This window comes from Sylvia atricapilla, chromosome 2 (assembly GCF_009819655.1).
Source record: "Sylvia atricapilla isolate bSylAtr1 chromosome 2, bSylAtr1.pri, whole genome shotgun sequence".
Lineage (NCBI taxonomy): Eukaryota > Metazoa > Chordata > Aves > Passeriformes > Sylviidae > Sylvia > Sylvia atricapilla.
In genome coordinates, this window is record NC_089141.1 from 76,543,315 (window position 1) to 76,570,386 (window position 27,072).

At 38.6% G+C, this 27,072-nt stretch overlaps 1 protein-coding gene across 1 annotated transcript in view; it reads right to left on the reverse strand.

Moving 5' to 3' along the window:
* Positions 1–4,509: 4,509 nt before the first annotated feature.
* The window catches only part of TMTC4 (transmembrane O-mannosyltransferase targeting cadherins 4), a 54,178-nt gene continuing 31,615 nt past the window's right edge, over positions 4,510–27,072 (reverse strand). Inside the window, exons 10-18 of the mRNA XM_066313487.1 lie at positions 24,206–24,377; positions 23,987–24,118; positions 16,632–16,711; positions 16,352–16,459; positions 16,088–16,229; positions 15,267–15,381; positions 14,669–14,781; positions 8,402–8,471; positions 4,510–7,883 (exon numbers count right to left, since the gene is read on the reverse strand). Coding sequence (XP_066169584.1) covers positions 7,732–7,883; positions 8,402–8,471; positions 14,669–14,781; positions 15,267–15,381; positions 16,088–16,229; positions 16,352–16,459; positions 16,632–16,711; positions 23,987–24,118; positions 24,206–24,377 — 1,084 coding nt within the window. The 3' untranslated portion in view covers positions 4,510–7,731. The remainder of the gene's footprint in view (positions 7,884–8,401; positions 8,472–14,668; positions 14,782–15,266; positions 15,382–16,087; positions 16,230–16,351; positions 16,460–16,631; positions 16,712–23,986; positions 24,119–24,205; positions 24,378–27,072) is intronic.

Below are 27,072 nucleotides of genomic sequence, written 5' to 3' on the forward strand. Positions count from 1 at the left end.
GGGGCGGCGCCTGCCCGCGCTCCCTCCCCCGCAGACGGGCAGCGCGGGGAGCCGGGCCGGTGGCCGGGGCCGCCCCGGCTGCCAGAGGGACGGATCGTGCTTGGCGGGAGCGCGGACAGGGCGGCCAGGCGGCCGGGACAGCCGGACACCCGCGGCCTCTGCCAAAGCAGGAGCAGCGCCCGGCGCTCCCGGGAAGGGCCGCTCCCGACACCCGCGCCGGGGCCTCGCCTCCTGGAGGCCGTGATAAACGTGCAACATTTGGCAGCCAGTCTGGCCTTTAGAGAACCTTTAAAAAAAAAACCTTATTGTTTCATAAACTCTGTTGACTACTTTGTTGAAAGGGATTTTGGCTGTAGGCACCAAGTGGTCTTGAGCCTTCTGAAGCAGGAGTTTTAAACTTTGAGGGTGCTAAGTGCCTGTTTACCACCTTTGCAGGCAGCTTCTAGTTACCAGCCAGATTCCCCCAAGCTGGCTCCGTAGGGATCAGTCTGCTCTTTAGCAAGACATGTTAAGGTTCCACACAATAAATCGCTTTAAAGTGAATGCATTGATAAGAGGAATAATGTTGGAACCCTGGAGCATGAAAATTTCAGGCTTTCTGTGCTGAAAAGTGCTGACCCTCAAGCAAGCACCACATTTGACTTGAGGCCTTGGAACAGGCTTCTGAGGTTGAGTGATAGCACTGGGGTTGTGGGTGTGTAGTTTGAATAATATTGTGTGTCTCACAGGGTGAAAAACTTGAATTTGGGATTTTAGTATATAGCAATACACGTGAGTCAAGATGGGGGTCTTTGGACATTGTCTAGGTCCTTCTTCATGGGTTTGCGTGATTTTCTGTAATTGGCTGATGGAGTCCTCATTGCAGACTTCAATTAGTTAGTTACTGGACTTAAAATAAAAATAATTTAGGTGGCATTTCATAATTGGACAGATTGTCCTTGAAAAGATGTGGTAGAGATAGAAAAGTACTCCATTTTACCTCATTTCTCTAACGTCCTCGTTAGAGCTCACAGCTCATGAGTCTGTAAACAGGTAAGAAATAATAAACATCCAACTCCGCACATGAACTTAGACTCCCGTGTATTAATCCCAATCCTGGCAGGGAAAATGAAGCCAGAACCATCACAGAATAAGAGTGAGATACTCTTTCTACTGTTGCTGTAAAAATGGTCCTGGGGGTCCTGGTGAATGGCAAGTTGAACATAAGTCAGCAGTGCCCTGGCAGCCAGGAGGGCCAAGCATGTCCTGGGAGCATCAGGCACAGTGGGATTGTCCCGCTCGGCTCTGCACTGGGACAGCCTCACACCTTGAATATTGTGTGCAGTTTTGGGTGCCACAATGTAAGGAAGATACTTAACTATTAGAGTTAAAGGAGGACTTTGAAGATAGTGAGGAGTCTAGAGGAGAAGCTGTATGAGGAGCAGTCTGCTCAGCCTGGAGAAGACTGAGGGGAGAGCTCATTGCAGTCTACAATTTCCTGATGAGGTGCAGACACTGATCTCTTTTCTCTGATGACCAGTGATAGAACCCAAGGGAATTACCTGAAGCTGTGAAGTTCTGTCAGGGAAGGTTGAAGTTGGATATCAGAAAAAAGGTTTCTCAGCCAAAGGATGGTTGAGCTCTAGAACAGGCTTCCCAGGGAAGTGGTTACAGCGTCAACCCAACAAAGTTAATGAAGTATTTTGGACAACACTCTTGGGCACACAGTGTGACTCTTGGCCAGGAGCTGGACTTGGATGATCCCCATGGTTTCCTTCCAACTCAGGATATTCTACTATTCTCTCTAGAGCATACAAGTACCATTCTGTAGCCTGGTTATTGGGACAGCATGTGATATTTTGGTGTCAGTCCCTCCTCCTTGACTAGTTACTAAGTGGAAGCTAGGTTGTATCTCTTATAGACTATTCACTTTTTTACCCAATTGCCATTCAATAATTCTGTTCCACTTATAACACTGGGTAGGACTGTTGCAAAACAATAAATATGTATATGTATATGTAAATAGATGGAAAATTTTTCTTAAGAAAGGATGTTCTTTGATGTTTGCTCTTTGTATGCTTTTAAGCCTAATCAACAAGAAGGGGTATTCAATCTGTCAAACAGATAACAGCTAACAAGCAAGCTCTAAGTGATGTCCAGGTGTTAGAAAAACAAATTACTTGGTAGAATTGCCTTGTTAAGAGTTTAGGGCTTGAAATGCTTCGATGATCTCAGACCTAGGGGAAGGTTAACAGAACTTGGGAAGAAAGATGTATCACTGATAGTGGATACAAAGAATACGGAATTTACAGGCCACAAAGACATCTGGCAGAACACCCAAGATAAAGTAGAAACTAATAAATACCCAACCCAGCAATTGTGCTCTGATTGGGTAAATGACAATTCCAACAGGGGGAGATCGTGACCACTGGCTTACGGGCCACTGACCCAAGAAACCCACCGACCCCAAAGAAGAGAAAGACTGAGCATGGGACTAATTAGCATGAGAAACAAGAGAATCATTAACCAATAAAAGAATACCAGTTAATAAGAGAACTATATAACTTGTAGCCAATGACCACTAATTCCTTTGTTTGCTAAATTGTATAAATAGCAAAAAGTTCTTATAATTAGTGTGTGTAATTTGTGCAATACCACTGAGCAGCCCAGGATTGTGCAATTCTGAAATAATCAGTGTCTCTCTTAAGTGTGTCATTATTGGCTAGTTACACAATGGGTAAAAAATCCGATTTTGGCAGAGGAGGTTGCTCAGCATTTGAGGCAGTAGCTCCTGCTTTTTATATGTTATCGTTTTAGACACTTAATTAATTAGTTAAGTACTCCACTGCTTTCCTCAGATGCTGCTTTTTGTTTGTTTAGGTACACACGTTCAACATCAGTACACTCCTGCTGAATCAGGATTTTGAACTGTTACTCTAAGAGGAAGAATGCCTTCCTGTATGTCCCAGTCCTGGTCTGCCAGGCCCATTAGGTTTTCTTCCTAGCTTGTAGCAGAACTCTGAATCAAAAACTTACTACAAAAATGAACACCATTGTCACAATTAAAATCTATGCAAAAAAAGAGATAGCAAAATGCAGATTTATTTCATGGCTTCATTACAAATGTATTTACTTCCTGCTCAGCTGAAAATAAATTGGAACATACCATTGGCAATCTAAATGATTAACACTACATAAAAAAAGTTCAGCTCAGAAATCACAAGCTACCAGTTTCAGTACCTGTAGGGATTTGTCCTAACAAAAATACTTATTTTAAAAAGCCCTGAACCACTTGACATGTATCGTCACTGACACACACTGAACACTCATGCCACAACACGGCAGTGCAACTTTCTAACACAAAGTAATCAGTCCTCCAGTGGTCAATAGTCCATGCAGCTGTGCACATCCTCTTCCTCGGAGAGATACACAGTCCTTTTTCTTTAAAGCACAGGGTTCAATGGTGTTTATAACATAACACCTATGTACAACCACTTCACATTATTGTGGAGCCCAGCACAGTCTGAAGTGCCCTTTACAAGTGGCACCTCCTGCTTATGGTGTTCCATGACACAAATTTGGCTCCCTCAGCTCTTACATCTCAGAAATCCAGCCATGTGATCTCACTTTTGCTCCTAGCAAAATTCAGTCTTTTCTAGTAAAACATGTCCTCATTAACACATATTTGGTAGAGACACACCAAGAGCTGTGGAGGGGAGCACTATTCAGTGAAAGGGCCAAGTTGAGAAGCATATGAGAATCTACATGTAATGACAGGTATGTGAATGTACCAATGCTCATGTGAAATATGGGACACAGGCAGGAACCAGCAAACAAATATCAGAAGATATCAAAACAAAAAACCACACAATGCTATCACATTTAACATTCTAACAGCTACAGCTTGAAATAGCAACTGGAACTTAAGGGAAAAAAATACCAATTTCACTGTTGCAAATTTACAGTTGCTTCAGAATCGCTTTTTAAAATAGGAGTGAAGGACACCAAAATTCAATAAGAAGCTGTTATTGTTCATTACAGAAACATAAACAAGCTAGCAATTAATCGAACTGGATGTGAATGTTGTTTTCATACACAGGGATCTGATGTTCAGTGCTTTATCAGTCATGTAAATTTATCAAAGTTAATTCATTTTCTCCCATTCTCTCATCCAGCTATTCTCTGACTCTCAAGGCAAGTACCTGCCAGTTTGCTTCAATGCCAGTCTTTTAACATTCTTGGTGCCAACACTATATGAGACTTCTAGAGGAACCAGATTACTTCATGTATGGGACCAGATCACTTCAACTAAAAGCAGCAGATTTTTCTTTATGTATAGGAGCTGATCACTTTAGCTACCCTTTGAGGTTAGTGAAGATGAATATATCCTTCAAATATGACATCTCACATTCTAAAGATTTTTTCCCCAGTGACTATACAGAGAAACTAGGATGGATAGCTCAAATACAGGTATCTGAAATATGAAGGAAGAGGTTCCCAGTGAATAGGCCCAATATTTTTAACAAACCATTCAAAAGTATTATAGATTTTTATTTCTTAGTGCCCACAAACACATACACAACCCATATCTCTTAAGTTTAAATACTATGAACTTAAATAACAGGAAACTTCATGTACATGGCATTGACCTAGACACAACAGAGACATACAATTAGGGAACTTCACTGGAAGTTTTTGGTGAAAAGAGACTAACATCCATAGTAGTCATTGTGACTGTTTTCCTGACTCCATTCTGTGCATTAAATTATTCTGTAGTTCTCTTCTCAGAACTGTATTTGAACAAGTAATCTTTCTCAAAAACTAAAGGGAAAAAAAAAAAGAAATAAGGAAAAAGGCTTCTTAATTTCCCTAGAGAATCAAACAGGCCAACTGATAAGGAAACTTTAATCTTCTGGAATTAGCAATGGGAAAAAAATGCAGCATGCTGGAGAGATAGACGATATTTGTAACTACAGTTATGTACAACCCCACTTTTTCTTCACCTTTTTGTCTTTGAAGTTGAGTATTCTGCACTGTTCCAGGAGTCAGTAATGAGGTATGAAAAACCAATAAAAAGGTTAACATTACAACCATTTTAATAAAAGCTACTGCACTGTTTGCACTTTCAAAATATTTCTGAAAATAAAGTAAAAAAATATTTAGTATTTTTAAAAATCTTAAGGAAGTTTTTATTACAAAAGCAGTTGTCTTTGTGGCTTCTTTTGAAAACAATCCTGCCTCAACATGAAACTCAGACATATGGGTATGCTTCATATTACCATCATACAAGTAATCACATTGAATTTCCATAGCAGTAAATATTATATAAAACAAATAAACTCTCACAAAAATATATACAGGTAGCCAGAAAGCTAATCAAGAAGAAATTATGTTGTCTGTGCTGAAAAGCAAACACCATTTTCAAATACTAACAAAACATCCAACGTGTTTGTCCGTCTCTTCTGTCTTTAAGACTCTTGAATGGACTTCCACAGAGGAATTTCTACAACTTTGGTTTATAATGACCTACAAAGAATTCATCCCTCATACATAATATTGATCTAGTGGATGTCTTTAAAGCTGATATGGAAAGCAACAGAGAAAACTACACATGTAGTGGACTTTATGATGAGAATAATAATTTAGACTCAGGATATCATATTCCAAATATACAGAAAAGACTTGATTGTAGTAAACATTTATCTTCTGCTATAAATTAGCTCATCCAGCCAGATCCCAACTCTTTAATTCCTCATGACTGAAGAACCTACATGTTCTCTCTGTCTGACGAACAGTAGGCTATATATGGAAAGCCTTAAGAACCTGCTGTTTGTACTGAAAGGTGCACCTATTTCAGCACCTTTCAGATACAAAAATTGGTACTAAACTATGCTGGCCATTGGAAGATGATTAGTCATACTGGTGAAGTGTTCTGCTTACCACATGCTTACCAAAGAGCATGCTTGGATCATATTCAGAAAACAATTTCTGAAAATTCTGTCCAGAAACCAGAAGAAATGGAAGCAACTGCCACAGCTTTGTACCCTATGTGAACTAATTAGTCCCACTGAGAAACAGGCTATATTTGTAGGAGAGGAGCACACATTCATGCCTCTGGCACCTTGACTAAAACCAGTGTGTAGCCATGTTAGTTTGTTCAAAGCCAAATTTGTGGACAGCACCACACTGCCACAGCCACATGGTGGTCAGATGAGAAGGGCACACAGCATCCTGTCCTGTGGCAAGAATTTCCCTGACACTTTAGTGGTTCCACACACAGATGAGTTGTGTGTGGAGAATGCTAAACAGTCTCACAAGAATCAATGGACAAATTAGGAAAGCTGCACATACTGCACTGATCAGTTTCTCCCAGGGACATGGATGGCATGAATAAAGGAATATGAAAAGACAGGTAAAGTTCCCCAGCTTTCATATCCAATAGCAAACTTCCAATCTTAAACAAACGAACAAACAAACGACAAAACCAAACATCTCAAAAACCCCCAAAGAAACTGGAAAAACCAACCACCAGCAAATAAACAGACACGTGACTGCTTCCTGAAGCAGGAATGTAAATATTAGTATGTGACAAACAACTCTGGACAGCCAGAGTTCAAATGTGTATTAAAGCATAGCCCCTTTTAAGAGGTAACATGGTATCGAAAAAACGACCTCTGACTCATTGCACATGGATGTGCTCAGTTTATGCATTAACAGCTACGCTTAGTTATCTGCCCTTTCAGCAAACACACCAGCCATGGGAGATAAAGGTGAAGCCAAGTTCTTTCAGGTAACAACAGATCAACTGCCAAGGTCAGGTCTTCTGCACAGCTGGTTTTCCACAGAAATTCCCTCTTTATTCCCCAGCAATATAGGAACTGAAAGGTGTAATGTCCTTAACCAGAAAGCACTGAATTGCCTGAGAACACAGCAATTAGCTCTTACAGAAACTGTACTGTGGTTAAACTACTGACCTGCCACAGGAGCTAAAGCAATTGTGACTTGTTGCCCATGCTGTCTGTGTAGATGAGGCTGCCTGCAAGAACACAAACTCTACCTGACTCCTCTGTTGCCTCACCTTCTTTTCATTAGCTGCTTGCTAAAATCTCCATCCTCACTGAACAGTATTTTCTACACTTAAGCATACCTGAGCAGTACAGTGGCTGACAGACATTTATAGTCAAATCCTTGCCCTTATTTACTCCGATACAAATCTGACACTTCACAGGCTGGAGACAGAAATGAGCATAAGGTCTTAACTCAAACTATATGAGCAGACTGATGTGCTGGAGAGAATTCATTCTTACACTGGCTCTGCAGGACTGGCACTGGAAGGCAGTAATAAAACTGAAGTGGACAGATATTTTTCATACTTGAAAAGATCAGGATTTAAACAGGAAATTGCACTTTTAAGTATCACTTTCAGAAATGAAACTGCCTCCTGCTATTCATCCCGCTATTAAGAAGTCAGATGAAGATATCAAATTACAAGTGTATGTGTGAAATTCCATCTGCATTGCTTTCATATACCTATAAAAATGTTCTAATGGACTTTAAAAGCAGTTCAAGTAAAAATAAAATGATCCCTCAAGCTGAAATGTTAGGATCTGTAGGAGGGCAAAACTGGACATTCAAGTGTGCGGTGCTGGTGGTGTTGTTTTTGAGAAATGATGACTGAATCCTGTACATGGTCAAAAGTACCCATGTGACAGTTGTCATAAACAGCATGCACGGGCAACCTGAAAAGGAACATCAGGCACCGCCTTTCTTTTGCAACTGCTCCAGTTTTCTTCTTAAGAGGTTGTAGTTTTCCTTGGTTCCTGGTGCCATGGGATCAAGCTTCAGAGAGACTTCATAGTGCTTCTTCGCTAAGTCAAGGTTTCCCCAGCGATGATAAAGCACAGCTGGAACATCAATGGGGAATTTCATTAGCAATATTGTTGAATAATGTACAATCTTGCCAATCACTTGGAGAACAACATTGAAGTATTTGTTTCCAGCGAGGGTCTGTCACTGGCTGGTGGCACAGTAGCTGCTTGTTCTGTTGCCAAATGCAGGAGCAAAGCCTGGGAGCAGAACTGGCATGGGAATGATGAAGGAATGAATTACAATGGAGCCATAAATGGCAGCTCTTATCTGGTGAGCTCATTGCGGGTTACAAGCATAGCATAAATGAACCAATTTGCAGACACTAAAGTGCAGCTACCTCTGGACTGGACTGTGCAGCCCTCTTGATCTGTCATATCGTGTGACAGCTTTTCTGGCTTTAGTGCCCTGTTCTTCTGGCTGGCAGTTCTTCTAGAAAGTAAAATAGAAATCTGCCCAGCAGGAAGAAGGCTCAAAAGATTGCTTTTTCTTTTTAAACACAATGAATATGAAGCAAATAAACAATATAGCTGATAAGAGTTAGAAAGGCTCTTACCCAAGTTACCGTGATAACTGGCAGCATTTGGATTGGCTTTAATTGCCTTGAGGAACAAAGCTTCAGATTCCTGAATAATTTAAAATAATAAGTCATCAGGAAAGTCCATTCTCATATATATAAAACTATGCCAAATTTACCCACCACTGTAATTACAAACCCTCCAAAACTATGCCATATCTATATGATACCACCATACAAATACCCTGAGCCTGCCTGATCCTGTAGCTCAGGTAGCTACAGCCCCCTGAAAAGAGTAATAATGTAACAAATGAACTTCACGTTTTCACAGACTGCTATTATTTTAGCAGAAATTCACTAAGCACTAGTGAAGTTTGCTCTTTAACTAAAGCACTATTTTTAATAGTTATAGTATTTTCAAACATTACCTGCTGAAGTTTTCCCTACTTATGCAATCAAATTAAGGAAATGTAATTTGATATCTAAGCAAACTGCTTATAGACACTTTACCTTTTACAATAGTTTTAGCATTAAAAATAGGGGCATTCCAGTAAATCCCTTTCAAACAGATATTTCAGTGTGGTTCCCTATGAAGACTAGCTGAGTACCTTTTACTAAGAGAATCATGCCAAATCATATCATGCCATGCAACATCCTTCGCATTTTCCTCACCAGTTATCTTTGTATTACTGCTTGCAGTGTGTGCTTTTAAGACTCTTGATATCTGAATACTACTCAGCTCCCTCACCTAGTATTCAGAGAATAATTTACCGCTAAATTTATTCTCTAATTAAAACAATTTTATTTTTCCAAACTAGCTGCTAATATTGATACTTTTTCACCCACAGCATATTTCCTGTGGAAGTTTAAAAAGTCCCCAATCCAAATGGAACATATTTACTTGCTGACATGCAAGTTTAGATACTTGAGAGCAAATTTTACATAGTTTTCTATGCTGTGCTGGGCTTTAAGGAAAGTTGTTCATTCAGTTTCAATGCAAATGACCTGAACATAAAATTACCTCAATGTGGTAGGCTTCCATCTGTATGCACATACTTGCTGTCTGAGGTATGTGAGAACACTAATATGAAGAAAAGTCCTTTCCTTTGTGCTAAGCTTTCACTGCTTAAAATATAACACAGGCTCTACTGAGAAAGAAAACCTGTCAGCCAGAGTTTTGGTTCCACCATCTTCTCATGTCAAGCATGAAATAACTCTCTGTAAGGGTACCTCCAGGGGAAAAGAAATTTCTGATGTCAAGATTGAGTCACTCAGCTCTAAGTGACTTAAGAGCCTCCCCACATGTCCAAATTCGAACCCAAACTAAAAGCATTGCTGAGCACAGCTGAGGCTGCCATTCTCAAGCCAGGAGAAACTCATGCGGAAAGCGCCTTTGTCTCCACCCATTGAGGAAATTACAAACCCCAGGACTCTCAGAGCTAGTCCAGTGGAGGGCTGTGAAGATGATGAGGGGATTGGAGCTTTTTATATGAGGAAAGGTAAAAGGAGCTGGGCCTGCTCAGCCTCAAGAAGAGATGACTGAGATGGGACCTCACTGATGTCTAAGTATCTGAAGGGAAGGTGCCAAAAGGATGGATCCAGGCTCCTCTCATTCATGCCATGCAACAGCACAAGGGGCAATGAGCAGAAACTGATGCATAGGAAGTTCCATCTGAACATGAGATTGACCAGAGAGGTTATGGAGTGTCTTTCCCCAGAGATATTCGAAACCTCTTCGGACATGATTCGTGCAACCTGCTCTAGGTGAACTTGCTCTAGCAGGAAACTGGATGAAACAATCTCCAGATGTCCCTTCCAACTCCAACCATTCTGTGATTTTGTTTCAGGAGAAGAAATACTTCTGATAGGAATTAACAAGAGAACCAGATGTCTGCAAATTTACAGTATATGACTCCATGGTACAAGTTTTAGCATTGCCTTCCTATGACATGAACAGTTGTTTCAGCATTCTCGTACCCAGACTGTTAAACCAGATTGTTTCTGGATGCATTGGTCTCTTTGAAACTCAAACTATTTCATGACTTCATTCATGTTTTGGATGATGGGAATGAATGCAATTTCAAAACTTTACAGATAGCACTTAAGAGGAGGGAGTGAGAAATACACTGGAGGGGAGAACAACTATTTTAAGGGACCTAGGCAGAGAAACAGACTAGCAGGAATCACGGAATGGTTGAGGCTGGAATGGACCTCTGGTGGCCATTGGGATGGCCAAAATGGGATTTTGATAAGCACTTTTGAGACCACACCTGGAGTATGTGTCCAGAATGGAACAGGGCTGGAGCACAAGAAACAGCTGAGAAAACTGGGCCATTTCAGCCTTCAGGAGAGAAGATGAAAGTGCTGCCTACAACTATCTGATAAGGTAATACAGAGAAGATGGAAACAGACTCTTCTCACACATCTGTGAGATGCGATGAGACATAATGGATATAAGCTGGCATACAAGAAATTCCAATTAAAGGAAACATCAGTTTTTTTCATTATATTAAGTCAAGCATTTAAAGATGCTGTCCCAAAGAGGCTACGGAATCTCTATCCACAGAGATATTCAGGATTCATCTGGAACTGGCCCTGATTTGGGTTACGAGTTGGACTAGATGACCTCTAGATGTCATTTCCAGGCAAAATTATTCCATGATTTCCATGTTTATCAATCACCTGAGAAACATACTGAGACTCAAAAATTTGGCAAGTGGTGCACAATAATTCCTCTTCTCATACAACTCTCCAATCTTAAAAATCAACAGCGGACTTGCACTTGAAAGCATGTAGTAATTTTAAGCCTCACAAAGTTGCATTTTTTCCCCACTCCAAATTTTAGTATTTTGACCTAGTAAATCTCTTTTTTCCTCACTGGGCAGGTTAACAGCAATCAGAATGAAAGAGATGCTAACCATTTGATTCAGCCTTATACCTAAAATTGCCACCTACACAGAGGAGAAGCACCTAATGTACATACTTTTATCCTTTCACTGCTGAAGCACAATGGGACAACACGTGCAATATGCTTCCAGATAATTTAATGAAACAGATATTCAAGAGCTGGCTGCCATTACCATAAATCTTCAGCTCCATGCTGAGGATATTTTTATCACCACTACTTTGCTCAGCAGCTAGTAGAAGCATAGTGGTTGATTAAAGGCTATTTAAGGTGCATCATATTCATATTACTGTGGATATATGGAGTAAATATACATTCCAGTACATCAGTGATATTTCAAATTGCTGCATCTCGCCAAATCTTTAAGTGTTGCCAAGAAACTTGCAACTTGCATATAGCAAAGGCTTGGGGTAAGCAGACTGCATTCCATCTGCTGCCAAGGCCACAGAATTGTAGTCTGGCTTTATTTCAAATACAAAAAATGCTGAATGGTTTCAATTTATTGCACTTTTACAGAAAAAGCATAGATGTACATGTAACAAAAATATAGCACACATCTTTTTCAAAGAACTAAAGATAGCTTGGTTCTTCATCAATTGAGATAAAACAAGCATTTAAAGGAGAATCTAACTTGATATAACAGATGTTAATTAAAAAACCCAAACAAAACCACAGAAACAGCTCATCCTTTATGTGCTTTTCTCTCTAAAACAATAAATCATTCATCACTAGATACAAACAAAAAATAAAGGGCTGGTTTTTCTTTTGTTTGTTTGTTGTTGTGGTGGGTTTTTTTTATTTTTTTTATTTTTTTGTGACGTAGGAAACCTATCTTCTGCTGAAAATTAAAGGGCACTTGAAACTGAAGGAAAATGTTGTGTGCTTATTGGAAGGAAATCAATTCACAACATAATAAAAGCTTTTTGACTTAATGTCTTTTAAAATAAGAAATAACAAAAAAATCCCAGAACAGATCTTTGTTTGTGGCAACAGAGCCAACATAGTAGCAGCTTTTATACAGACACATAATGAGTAACCTAATAAATTAAATGCCTGAGGTTATACAACACATCAGATACAGCCAGGCAGCACTCTGAAAATTACCTCCATCACCTTGACAGTCTCCATCCCCATTCCTCCCCTCCAATTCCATGCAATAAAAATCCTTGAAGAGCCATCAGCTTCTCTGTTTTTACATGGTGAGGGGATGGACAAGAAATCTGAATTTTTCATGGTTTTTTATTTTTTGTCAGTAAGTACTCTCCCATTACAAACAAATCTGTATCTCTTTCCAGGCAATGCCAAATACAACTGATCATAACCTTTTAAAGTGAGCCCACTTTCCAATTCCAATAATTTGCTCTCCCTGTTATATATAACCATCAATTTTAAGTGACTAGTCAAACTCTGCACAAACCTACTACTCCATATTGAACTATTAAAACACTCACTGGCACTCTGCTTTTTTTTCCTGGGCTCCACTATTCCTTTTGCTTTTTTAAGAATGTGGACTTAAAGCTGCATTTTCCTCTACTCTTACTTCTACTTTGTCTCCAGCACATTCTCCTGCAGCATAATAGCCTTTCAGGGCTGGCAATCAAAACCATTATATTCTTTTTTATTTCTTAAATCCACTAAGACAGACTTGTCTCTCCTACACCTGGAAAAGTTTTCTAGGTTGTTTTCAACTTATTTTTTCAACTTTATTTCATTATAAATGCTCTTTATTCTGTCATGCTACATAATCTTCCTGGTGAATGACTATAAAATCCTCTATTCTTCCACAGGCCTGACTCACCAAAATAATTCTAGCAATTACCTCCTCCATAATATCATACCTCATACGTTCTGGATGTTAATTTGTATCCTTCTGTAATTTTGTAAAACTAACCTAAAATATATCTTTTATAGCAGTCTCAAGTGGAGAGAGAAAAGAATTAGAATGTCCAGGAAAAAAACCTCAGCCAGTCTAGAAAAACAGTAACAGGGTGTTTAATAGCATCACTAACACAAACAAAAGCCAGTCCTGCATTGTCACAGGCCCTGGCCTCTTTGTGGACAGGTCAAGACTCCACACATGAACAAATATGTAGAAATATAAGTAATCAAAGTGACTACTGGACAATACATCTATTTTGAGAATTATTATTCTTATTAGTCTTATTCAAGTTAGAAAAGACCTTTAAGATCATGAAGTCCAACTGTAAACGCTGCACCACCAGCATGTTCACCATTAAACCATGTCCTCAAATGCCATATCCATACATTTTTGAACAGTTCCAGGGATGGTGACTTCACCACTTCCCTGGGCAATCTGTTTCAGTATTTTACAACCTCTTTTGCTGGGGGGAAAAAAAAAGAGAAAAAAAAAGAAAGAAAAGAAAAAAAATTCCCAATATCTAATCTAAACTTTTCCTGGTGTAACTTAGGCCATTTCTTGTCAAGTTTCATACTGGAGAATCATCTTACTTTGTATATAAATGAGGATGTTCCTGCAGTGATGTTAACATTATCACTATCAAAAAGACATCAAATCCCTGAAAAGCCTAAAAAAACCCTAAAAAAAGTTCAGTAAATGATGTTTTTCCAAGGAACAACAAGAACTTGATTATTAATTTGTCCCTATCACATACATAAATCACTGATTATAGAGTCAGTTTAAACAACTAACTATATTAAATGTGTATGATTTATTCTCTGTCACTTTGTAAAATTCCCCTTGGAAAACAAGTCATTCTCATCAGTTTCATTACATTTACTACTTGCAAATAAAGATAGCTAATAATGAGGTACCACTCACAGGCTGGTCCACTGCATCCAAGAGAAAGTTCAATACACTGAGTATGTACTTTCTCTCATAGTATTCTGAGATCACCCAGGTATCCAATCCTCAATCTGGGATTAACAAACTCTTACTACTGTATTTTAGATCATGTCTGAGGCAAATAGGCTAGAATTCTTATCTGTATATATATATTCATAGAACACATAGCAAAAGCACAAGGACTAGCCTGTCCTGTCTAATTTGTATTCCTGAAACAAGGTCTCTAGTTCAATGCAGGCTCTCTCCCTCGCCAGTGAAGCAACACAAGACCCTAACTGCCCTCTAGTGTGCTTAAGAGCCTATTTCTCTCCACTGACCACTGACATAGTGTAAGGCAGTAACATTTGTCACCCAAGCATCTAAAATAAGGAGGGATCAGCTCAAGACAGAATCACACACCAATACTGTGATAGAAAAAGGCACTGAAATATTTTAAACAGATTATCTAAGTTGTAGTCCACAATGATCTCAAACAGTTTCTACAAAAAGCATAGGTGGAGTTTAATTAAGGGAAAAAACCCACCTAAAGCCAGCCCAAAGCCCAAGAGTCAAAAAGTTACCTACTCTAGTTACCTACCTTATATTTTTGTGATTTCCCCAGTACATTAGCCAAGGAAAACATAAGGGAATGATCATTTGGTATTAATTCCAGGGCTTCTCTTCCGACTGCTTCTGCTTGAGCTAGATTGCCTGGGAGCCCAGGTAGCGAAAAAAGGGAAAGCATGCTTTATTTTAACACAGCCTGATTAGCTGCTTTTCATGCTGCAAGCACAGATATTTTACAACTAGCTGACTGCATATTTTTTTTGAGAAAACCAGATACCACACACACACACACAAATGTAAAATCCTGCAGGCAACAGAGTATCTTCATTTTGTTTTCAACAGGTAACACCTTCAGAAGAACAAAGCAGATATTAAAAAGTTCTGGAACTTAATCTATAATACAAGCATGCTTGCACAATGATGGCATTTCAAGTAAGTATCAGAAATTCAATTTATGGGCTAGATTTCAAGTTATGCTTTAAAATCACTGAGTGACAAGGCATTCTTATATTATTAGAGTGTCTGGGTTGCCAAAGAAGTAGTAGAGATCCTTTTAGATAAAAACAGATAAAGGTTTAAGTTTTTCTAGACACTGAATTATTAATGAAAACATTAAAATAGACCTTTACCTGTGTTATCAAGCAATATTATCATATTGTTCCAAGCCAAACTGTGCTCTGGTTTCAGGACTGTAGCATTCCTCCATGCATTCAATGCATCTATGTGGCGATTCAAATCTGCATACTGAAACAAAAGAAAAATCCAGTGATTTTGCTAGTACTTGATTTACTTTCCTATCATTCACTAAAGACAATAAAGAGAATAAAGAGTTATTAATGTCTTGCTCCTTTCTAGTAGGATTTCTTTGTATAGACAAAAATAAATGTAAAAGGAATACTCTTGCAGTGCAGAAGATAAGAATGCTATATACTAATTTTCCTTTTCTCTTCTCTGGAAGTGAGGCTTGTCTTCAAATATGCATGTACCATTAGAATAAGTAGAAGAAACAGCATACAATTTAGAAATCTACATAAGAGAATTAGTACATGTTTAATGTACATATTTCCAAAAAATCTAATTTGAATTTTTCGGCATAGTTCTAACAGCTAACAATATACGGATGAATGCAAAACAGCGTTAATATTGGGAAATGATTAATAATACCTTTTGGAAAAAATAATTTTAAAATCGCCATTTTTATTTATACTTCTTTATATGATAGAGTAGGATTACCAAAGGTTGTATGGAAGAAAGTATACCAGGAAAGCAATAGGAAAAGCTATGAAAAGTATGAAATCACCCTAAAATACAATATAAGCAAATTGGGATAACTATCAGCTTTTAACAGCACAGCAGAATTACATAAATCTCTCTCTCTCTCTCTCTATCTATCTACACAGAAAGACACACAGCTTCCAGTCATAGCTATCATTTATTCAAAAGCACTTACCAACCGCCCTAAATTGTAGTAACAATCTGGGTATTTTTTCCTGTGTTTAATTGCTGTCCAGTAGCTTTGCTCTGCCTCTTCAAACCTTCTTAAACTGTTCTGCACTATTCCTAGATTCATCCATGCAGCAGCAAAATCAGGTCTGTGCAAATTGGGATAAAACACCAACAGAGTGAACAATTAAGCATTTGAAACACAAGATCCTATTGTTTAATTTTGGCTCAGTTGGTGCAAAACACAGCTTTAGCATTGGTTTAAACATACTGTATTTGTACAGCTAAGGACAGCAACTCCTCTGCTTCATGGAGCTCATTTCTTTCTTTCAGAATATTTCCAAGGTTGTTCATGGCATGTACATATTTTGGATTCAACCTAAAATTTAAAATTTAAGAGATTAATATTATGTATGGACACGTATTAATATATGCAAGTTTCTAGCTCTGCAATGCTGCAGAACATCAGAATGAATACCTAAGCATTTTCTTCATATTAAACATGAAAGCAATTTTAGGACAGATCATTAAAGCAGTAAAATTTCTAATACCTTACAGCTTCTCTGTAGTATTTGATTGCAGCACTTTGATTTCCTTTGTCAGCCAGGTTTTTGCCAACATTGTAGTGCACCTGAAAACACAGATGGATATTCCACCAGATGCCACACAGTCAGATATTTTGTGGAACCAAGTAGCTAAAAATTATTTCTCCAAAAAGAAACAGTCAGCACTTGTGTCATTCACTGCTGGTTTTCAGTGTAGGTTGGTACTTAAGATTGCATAATTCATACAATGAAGACCATAAGACAAAATCTGAGGTAGAGAATAGCTTCCCTAATCCAGCTAATTAAGAGAGATTATTCACTTCCTAATTTTATTAATGAGGTCACCACACCTTTCACAAGACACTTTGTATGGAGACCTCCTGCTCTTAATTTTGTTTATTAACCAGGCAAGAGAAAGTTTGACTCAAATCAAATCTATCATAGCAGAAGGAACACTACAGCAATGTGTCAAACCTTGTTTTAATTATAGCATAAACTAGGAGAAACTCAACATTCACAGAAAACTCGAACAAAAGGCAAGAGACAGGCAAAATTATTGTCTTAGGATAAAAATGTATCAAAGAGCTTTTCTGAAATAATATGTATATCAACATGTTGAAGACTGCCTGTTAAAAACTGAAGAATGAAGGAACGATCTAGAGCTTTCAGACTACAGGGAAAAGATGCATCAGCCAAATTTATGGCAAGAATAAATAGGAATAAATATATTTCAGGATAAATCTGAGTTGGAAGACATCTCAAATCCCACTTTAAGGCAAATCTCAGGAGACTATGTTACCTGGTCAAAAAGTACCTTGAGTACTGACTCTTGAAAAGAGATTTCTCAGCACTCAGATCAGGACTCATTATTTAGATTACCATTTGAAATCAAATTGTAGATACGTCATTTAAATGAAAATCTAATTTTAAAACACTATAGACGAATAACTTCAGATTGAAGTCCAAAAAGATAGGTTTCTAATGCACTTAGATAAGTCTAATTCACCTTCTACATTCAAAAAAAAAGGATTTTATCTGATGTGTCCATTAACTGAAAAATCCTAATTGCAGTTGGCACAGTATCTGGGACCTACTGATCCAGTGCACACAATTGTTGGAGCCTAGTTGTTATGGTATTTAATTGTTGAATTTCATCTCTATATGATTGTAACTATGCAATAACATACCATCAACAAATGAAGTTAAGGACATTTTCCATGCTTTCTCAAATGGGAGAAAAAGTATTTTCACTGGTTCTAAGAAGAGCAGAGATACTATAAAGCTTACTAAATATGCACAGAGGCAGGTCCTCACACTGTAAGATATAAAATAGTACACAAATTCAGCATCCCATAAAAGCAGGTCTAGCAGAATTTCCACAAAGAAAAAAATCCTGGCATTGTACTGTACATTCATATAAAGAAGACAGGGCCCATGGCAAAGAAGCAAGAGAATGGCACAAGAAATAACCAAATGAAGATCCATTGACAGTGTCAAAAAAATACATGAAGATAGAGCAGCATTTTCCCAAGAGTCATTAAAGTAAAATGAAGTACCCTAAAAGATGTTTCTTAGGACTGAATTCTATTTTTATATCTCTTCCAGAAATTTTTCAGAACACTAACATTCTAACCAAATTGGATTGCTTTGATTATATATATTGAAGTTCACATATTTAAATTTTACCCACATAAAAGATAACTTGTGGCAACACAGAAGAAATACTTAAGGATTTCACTGAATATTGGATGTATTCAAGTACATAACTTTATGCTTCAGTATCAGCAAACAAAATTATATTTACCTTGATTTAATTTATTTCTTTAAGAAGCTTTACAAAATGAAATTTGACTAAAAACCAGGACAGAGCAGATGAGAAAAATCTTGGTGTACACCAACCACTCAGTCTTTCACATGTCAGCTTCATTTTCTATTTTTCACAGTTGTTTTTTTTTTTTTTAGCATGTAGTATCTTCACATCCATTTTTTCCCAAAAGCATCAGCAGCAAGAATATTTTTCTCATGCTAACAGACTTGTGCAGTCTGAAGAAAACTGAGAGATATCAGTTCTCTCAAGTCAAAACATCAAATGAAGTATTGAGTGCACATGTACGTTTTGTGAACTGAACTAAAAGGATGTACTATAGTCTATTAAAACTGACAGCACAACTATTTAAATAATCTACTAGCATTTTCAATGGTGTATTTCTTTTGTCCTCATCTATAGATCCTATGTGAAAGGAAATAATGTCTCTATACAATATCCCCAAAAATGAAGGTCTCCTTGCTGTAGGTAAGTTTTCTAATTTCCCTTCAAGTGAAGTTGTAGCTTTAGTTCCTCTTAATATGGCAGTGACAAAGGAAAGAAGAGGAAAAAATTCCAAAACCAAACATACCAAAAGAAGTGCACAGCCTCCCATAAATATCTAATGACAAAACCAGTTCTGCAGTGGGTTATAAGATGCAGTAACAGCCTGCTCTTAAGAACAGAACCAGCAAAGGGTTTCCAGGCACATATAATCATCTGAGAGGTGCAGGTTACTTCTGCCACCTAGCTGAGTCCCTCACTTCAGTGGCCACAGCAGAGAGATGCCAAGGTCAGCCTTTAGCTCACTCAAAGCAGACCTGCAGAAACCACCTGCAGTCTGCTGAGCACAAGGCTGTGACTCCTGAACAACATGGGGACACAAATGCTTCCTGTGTACCAACGGGTGGGAAGAGTCTGGTCTTTAATAATATGGGGCTGGTGAGTGGTTTAAAATTTCATCTTTAGAGGTGTGGCTCTTCTGGTTTTGAGAGATATTGTGCATGCCAGCCTGGGAGGGAAGATTTTCCTTTCCTGGTTAAACATTTAAGAGCCTTTCGTTATTAAATGATTAAATATTAACTGGAAATGACTTATTACATTATACTTAGATGATCCTTTATCAATCTTAAACAGGCAATTACTTTACAGTAATAGTTCTAAAAGGAGCATATCTCAGGGATGCACAACAACACAATATTCTCCAAAATCTAAGAGACCAGGTAAAAAAAACCATAGGGTAGAACCTATAGGCATGTGTTGTTTAGGTTAACATAACCATGGCACCAGAGCCTAGCCAAGGAATAGGCTCTATGTATTGGTCTGTTCAATACCTCAGTCAGCCTAAGAAGCCAGTATAAAAAAGAAAAAATTAAAAGTATTATTCTGTACCAGATATACGTAGTACTTGAACGCCTATTTAAATGTTAAATTTAAACAAAGAGAGAAAAGAAATATATTTTCCTGTACAAAAATGAAATTATTGCCAGACTGGTTTCTTTGCTTTTTGTAATATCATCTTCTAGGAGGTACACCCCCTCAGTTGGAGCACTACTCTTATCACCAATTTTACTCTCTCTTCCTAGCTGCTTATAATCTTTTTCAGTGAATATGAACATTTGCTGAAAAGGATAAAAGCAAAGCACAGATGTCAAAATTCTCCAGCAACATGCAGATGCCTCTGTTCAGTGCCAGCTCCTGTCATCAATCTTCTCTTTCTTCTACTACTGAAACTCTGTTTCCTAAATAATAATAAAACAAAGCTTTTTTGATATTCACATCTTGTTTGTGTATCTAATGTTGTCTAAAGGTTTTTCTGCATGACTGTGCTTGTATACACAAAAACTGACATCTAAAATGGTGGCAAAACACTGCAAATAATCCATATAAACACAGCTCACAGCACTTAAATTCCCCAGAAGATAGTCCTCTTTTAATATATAGCATAAAGAAAAATATCTCAATATCTAAAGGAAATGCCCTCTAGATCATGCCCTCCTTCTTTAAAGATCAAAGATCAGACAGCATTAAATTTTGTTCTGTTACAAAGAGGTTTTATGGGACCTTTTAAGAAAGTATAGAAACCAATCTCACAAACTTACTGTACCTTTTCAGTGTTAGCACAGCTCGTCTCTGACAAATTTGTATCTATAATGATTGCAGTTTGCATAATGCATAAATGTCAAAGTTCCTTACTCTGATATGTCAAGGCAGATAGTTACTAACATTATGTTGGGAGTATTTTAACTTCCTTGCTTATTATTGCAGAAAAATTGCTACTGAAATGGCTTTTCAAAAATTATGTTTATTAATCTCTATCCTTTGAAGAAAAGCCAGCAGCAAAGAGAATGTAGGGATTACGTACAAAATAACAACTTACAATCACTTAAATTCAGTTATTTCAAATCTAGGAAAAGAAAAATGCTAGCTATTTCCCATGTATGTAACAAGGTAACTGCAATTATTTATTATGGACAATCAATGAGAGGACGTCATCCAGGAATAAAGACCATCTCTGGATTCTTAACTGCTGTGACTTTTCTAAAACCTGAGAAAAAATAACTCAGTTCTTCCAGCAGTGCAAACATTTCCAACAGCAAAAAGAAAAGGCAACAAGAAGAGCATTTTTGGGAATAATCTTTAAATTAAAAGAAACAATGTGTAATGACTTTGGAAAGTGAGGAGCAATCCAGCAATGTCTAGAAATAGCGAATAGCAGTAGGAGAGTGTCAAAATCTCACATAATCTTATGTATCTAGTTGTCAGGACTTCTTATATTCTTTTATCATCAGTGGAGAGAAAGACAGAAATCTAGGACACAGCCCTTCTGACTTATGTCTTTCATTTAGTCCAAGGTGAGGAACCACAAGCTAAAAGAAACAGCCAAAAGAAACAGTTTCTTCTCCCCAGGAGAAGAATACAATCGACACAGTATGAAAAAAGATGGTAGAAAAAATGGAATCAATATGCAGGCACCTCTTGTTCAGCTAAGGAGAATACTGCCAAATCTATTAAAAATGTGTACTGTTTCAGTCTAACGACCTTTGAAACCAACCTGAGTGCAGGGCCACACAAGTACGAATGTGGGACATGCTTTAACCAAGATCTGTAACATACTTGTTTCTCTCTCTTAAAAACCCCACCCACCCAATGTGTATATTAAAAAATAATATATATGTATATAAATAACACATATATTTTTAAATATTGTAAATAAAATTTTAAATATTAAAATTCAAAAATATTTAAAACATTTAAAAAATCTGTATTGGGAACTTTTTTAGAGGTCAAAATATTTGTAGCTTCATTATGGTACCTGATTGTTTCCAATAAATTTTAAAGTTACTGGGCATGGTTTATTAAAGTTGACTTTAAATGTCATCCTCTTGAGCCAGATGTGCCACCACTCAAGGCACCAGATTCACTACTGGGCCAGACAATCTCATTTAATGCAGTTTCCTCATTTTTATCATACAGTTATGTTTAAAGAAATGAGTCTCGAAATTAGACAAGGCGGTGCTGTTACTACTTGTTATTTAGAATTAGGGTAAGTTTACTCTATGGTTCCCACACAGACAATTTGGAATTGAAAAGAGCTGTACAACAAAACACAAGCAGCTTTTTCTGCTAGTGAGGATTTGAGATTTTGAGATCCTGCTACATAATGGCAGTAAAACCACATTACACATATTTAATATGTTCCAAGAACAACAAGAAAAAGCTATTATCTATGTGCCATTCTTTGGTCTGCACCAGCCTCCCACTGAAATAAATGGGTCACTGAAAGAAAGTCCTGTGGAGTCATTTTTCAAGGAAGCCTGCAATTTCAAGACAACTGAAGATGAGAACAAAAACTGGCTCAAATTTTTACATTTACCTTTGTCAAAATTTAATAAATATAGCTGAATTCATAAAGAAAAAAAAGAGATAGGCTCTCATACATGGACTGTCTGATGTTCCTACTTAGAAAAATTCCCCACTATTGTGATTTCGAAGTTACATCCTTCAGCAAAATTGGAATGTGAGCCTACAGTCCTTTCCCTGTTCACATCTCCATGCTTTCCACTTGCACAAGCTGTCACCAGCAGAAACACAGCTCAGGCATGTCCACAGTGCCCAGTGTTGACAAACACAAGCTCATTCTGCCTGTACATTCACTGGCTTTAAACCAGCTGCATTAGTTCAGTAGCTTGTGCACAGCTTATCTGCTGAAGTGCAGTGCTGCGGGAGCACAGTTACACAGCTTCCCAGCCAGGCATGGCTGGAGTCCAAGGAGCTTGGAGCACAGGCAAAGAGTGTGGATCTGTCTAAAGCACTCTTGCCATGGCAGATGGATGGAGTTACACACAAAGAAAACAGATTGCATTTGCTCCATTTATAGTATGCGCTTGTCATCCAGAAGACAAGATATACTGAGGTCATCATAAAAAAGAAGATGGTTGCCTACCACTGCCACACAATAAAATACAACAGCTCTTTCCTATGTATTAAAATCTCAGACTGCTGAAAGATGCCACCATGTAAATATTGGCCATAAATGTTTTTTACATCTCACAGTTGCATATTTGCATTCCAGTAAATGCTAAGTTTACCATTCTCTTTGTGAAGCTGAGCATTCCCAGGTTCCTTTTTAAACCCTGTGTCTTGATTGTCAATTTTTAGATACCATTCTAGATTACAGAAATCTAATCTTTTAAAACATCAGTGTCTTTTTATTGACAAGCTGCACTGTCCCACCCCCAGGCTCTTCAAAGAGTATTTTTGCTAAAATTCAGACAACATCAGGGCTCAGTGGTATGCTTCAACAGGTCACACTCCTGGCTGTCAAAGGACTGCTGTGGAGGTCACCTCTTTTGGAGGCTGGAGACAGTCTCCAAGGCTGAACACTGCTGCTCAGCTCAGTGAAACATCCTATCCAGTCCCACCATCTTCCTTGTTCCCTCACTAAGCCTGCAGGGAAAATTGCAGTTTTCCTCAGTGCCCATGTCTGAAGAGTCTAGAGCATCAGCTGCTGTAAAAAAAGCAGAAGTGGGAGCAAGATTTTACTCCCACAATTGCACTGATGATATGCTGCTTTGTCCCTCAGCTGTGCTGGCTTTATATACCACTGGAAGGTGCACAGAAAAGATACTTAAAACAGCACAGACATTTTTCAGTTGAATACTTTGTTACAACTTACTAACCTTGTTTTGACATTTTTGTTGCAATAACTTTCAATTATACACATAATTCTTCTAAATAGATTTTATTTGCAGTACATCCAATTTGACTTGATGCCTTTCTTGAAGTGCATTCTCCCCTCTCCCTCGCCTCCCCACCCCCACCTCCAAATTCTGAATGACAATATTGTAATTTGCACTTTCTGGTATTTTGACTACGCTACCACTGTAATTTAGATGTCTGACCTGTCAATGTCATTCCTGAACCCAGCCAAGACTGTGAGTAACAGTGTAGCACAATATATTAACTATGCATGACACCTCCTTGACCCCAAATCTCAAAGCACTTTAAAAAAAGAAAAAAAGAAAACAAGTTTAGAAGTCCATGTGTGACTTACTTTTGCATTCAGAGGGCACACAGATAACGCACTCCTAAAAAGCTGTTCTTCTGACCTCCACTGGCTGCTGCGGAGCGCACAGCGCATAACATTGATCAACAAGATTCCAAGTACTGCCACAGCAAGAATTTTCTTAAGGAAAGAGAGCCAAGTTAAGAAACAAATCATGCAATTGAATAGCTTCATCATCAACAACTTTACTGATTAATTTGATGGTACCTTTTTCTTGGCTTGCTTACTCAAGAGACTAAATCCATATGTAAAGAGAATGCAATATCCAATACTGGGGAGGTAGATGACTCTCTCTGCAACAACAAATCCTACTCGGAAGAACAGATTACTTGCAGGAAGAAAAGGGATAATAAGAAATCCAAGTCCCAGTGTAAGGATTCTGCAAACAAGAAAGATTCTCAGATTAACTACAAATTTTAACAAAAGTACGTTTTCCACTTAACTTACAAACTCTGTTCAAATGTTGTAGAAGGATGTGCATATAGAATAGGGTATTCAAACACAGCCTTTGAGAGCCACTAAGATCAAATTTCAGTGAGGCACTTAAAAAATCATTGCTATAATTTCCAGAAAAGCAATATTCATGCTTCCAGGCCAGAAAATAGCCCCATTACATATTAATTACAAAACTCCTATTTAAAATACACAGGCAGGAAAAGTAATGGTAAAAGCTACCTGTCTATTTTTGGACCTTGTAAGACAGTAATGGGGACAAAACCATAAGCCAGTGTTAAAGAAGAAACTTAGGTGCACATTCAACCGAGAGGGTGGTTTTTCTCCTAACAAACACATCAGTAGTAGAATCCATTGTGGTTAACCACTTGAAAGTTAATAATCTACTCTCTGTATACAGATAGAAGAGACACATTATTTTTTGAGAGCAGTCCTCCTCTTTTTAGGCACCAATGTTAGTATCCTCAGCAAGTATGGACTCAGCGCTTTATGGACTATACAGAGCTCAGACAAAAGAGTCTAGGTACCTCACTTTTACAGAGCTGACATAAGGGAATAAGAAATTCAGGTCTATGTCATCAGATATTTCTTACAAAGGCAATGGACAAAAGTAATTTTCTATTCTAATTTATTACAAATGAATCTCTGTACTGTAAGGCAGATGTGTCCTCCTGGTCTCTTTTCCTCCCCACAAGTCCTAGGCCTTTACTATACTTTTTGTCTTCGCTTTTTACTAAAAAGCTATTTAGCAATAAAAGCTTAGTGTGTGCATTTTTACTAGAAAGTATGACATCACTTGCAGCAAGAGTTCCACCCCTTCTCCAAAATGATTTATCTGTGCAAATAAGTATGGAAACAGCAGAAAGGAAGGTGGGTGCACTGTAAACATTTGAAGGGATAAGAAGGAAGAAAAGAATATGAAAAGATCTTGCACTCTAAACAATAGAATTACCTATGTTGGTGATAAAAGGAAGACTGGAAAATGTGGGCCCTCTCTGGAAGCAAACGGGAAGCCTGGCTACCCAGGACATGGAGAAGGCCGAGGTAATATTTGATAACTTTTTTGTCTCGGACTTCACTAGCAAGTGCTCCAACCACACTGCTCAAATCCCAGAAAGCAAAGGTAGAGACTGGGAGAATGAAGAACTGCCTGCTGTAGGAAAAGGTCAGGTTCAAGAACTCTAAGGAACCTGATGGTGCACAACTCCAAGGGATCTGGTAAGATGCACTTGCAGATCCCAAGGGAACTGATGGATGAAGTTGCTAAGATAGTGCTGAGCACATATCCATCATACTTGAGAAGTCATGACAGTCTGCTGAAACTGCCCACTGACTAGAAAAGAGGAGACTTAACCCTCATGTTTTGAACAGGGAAAAAGGCACTCAGGAAATTAGGTCAGTAGGTCACCTCTCTGCCTGGCAAGATCATGGAGCAGATCCTGCTGGAAAATATGTTAAGACCCCTGGATAATAAGGAGGTGATTGGCAAAAGCCAATCTGGCTTCTCTAAGGAAAAATGTGCCTGACAAATTTTATAGTCTTTTACAACGGAGTTACAACTTTGCTGGATAAAGGAAGAGCAAGTGATATAATCTACCTGGGCTTGTGCAAATCATTTGACACTATCCAGCATGACATCCTCATCTGGAGATATGGATTTGACAGCTGGACGTCTCAGTGGCTAAGGAAGTGGCTGGATGGTTGCACGCAAAGAGTTGCAGTCAGTGATTCAGTGTCCAGAGTCCAGTGACAAGAGGTGTTCCTCAAGGGCCGGTATTGGGATGGGCACTGTTTAACACCTTTGTCAGCGACATGATGGTGGGACTGAGTGCACCCTCAGCAGGTTTGCTCACAACACCCAGCTGTGCAGTGTGGTCAACACGCTGGAGGGAAGGGAAGCCATCCAGGAGGACCTGGATAGGATAGGGGGACTGTTGCAAACCCCATAAAATCCAAGTGCAATGTCTGGTACTTGAGGCAGGGCAGTCCCAAGAACAAAGATGGGCTGGACAGAAAATGGCATGAGAGCAGCCCTGAGAAGAAGGAAGGACTTGGGGGTGTTCAGTGATGAGAAGCTGATCATGAACCAACAAAGTGCACCTGCAGTGCAGAAAGCCAACCATATCCTGGCTTGCATCAAAGTAGCATGGCCAGCAGGGAAAGGCATGTGATCCTGCCCTTCTGCTCTGCTCTGGTGAGATCCTAGCTGGAATGCTGCAATCCAGCTCTGGGGCCCTCAAGACAGAGAAGACCTGCTGGAGTGAGTCCAGGTGTGGGCCACAAAGATAAGGAGAGGGCTGGAGCACGTCTCCTATGGAGACAAGCTGAGAGAGTTGGAGTTGTGTATCCTGGAGAAGAGAAGGCTCCAGGGAGACCTTCTAGCAACCTTCCAGTGTCTAAAAGGGGGCAACAAGACAGCTGGAGATCGGCTTTTCAAAAGGATACATAGCGATAGTGCCCCATATTCCTGGAAGTGTTCAAGGCCAGGATAAACAGGGTTTGAGAAACTTGATCTCATGAAATGTGTCCCTGCTGGTGGCAGGGGGACTGGAACTACCTGACCTTTAAGGTCTCTTCCAACTCAAATCATTCTATGACTGAGCAGTTGAAAAATTTTAAGG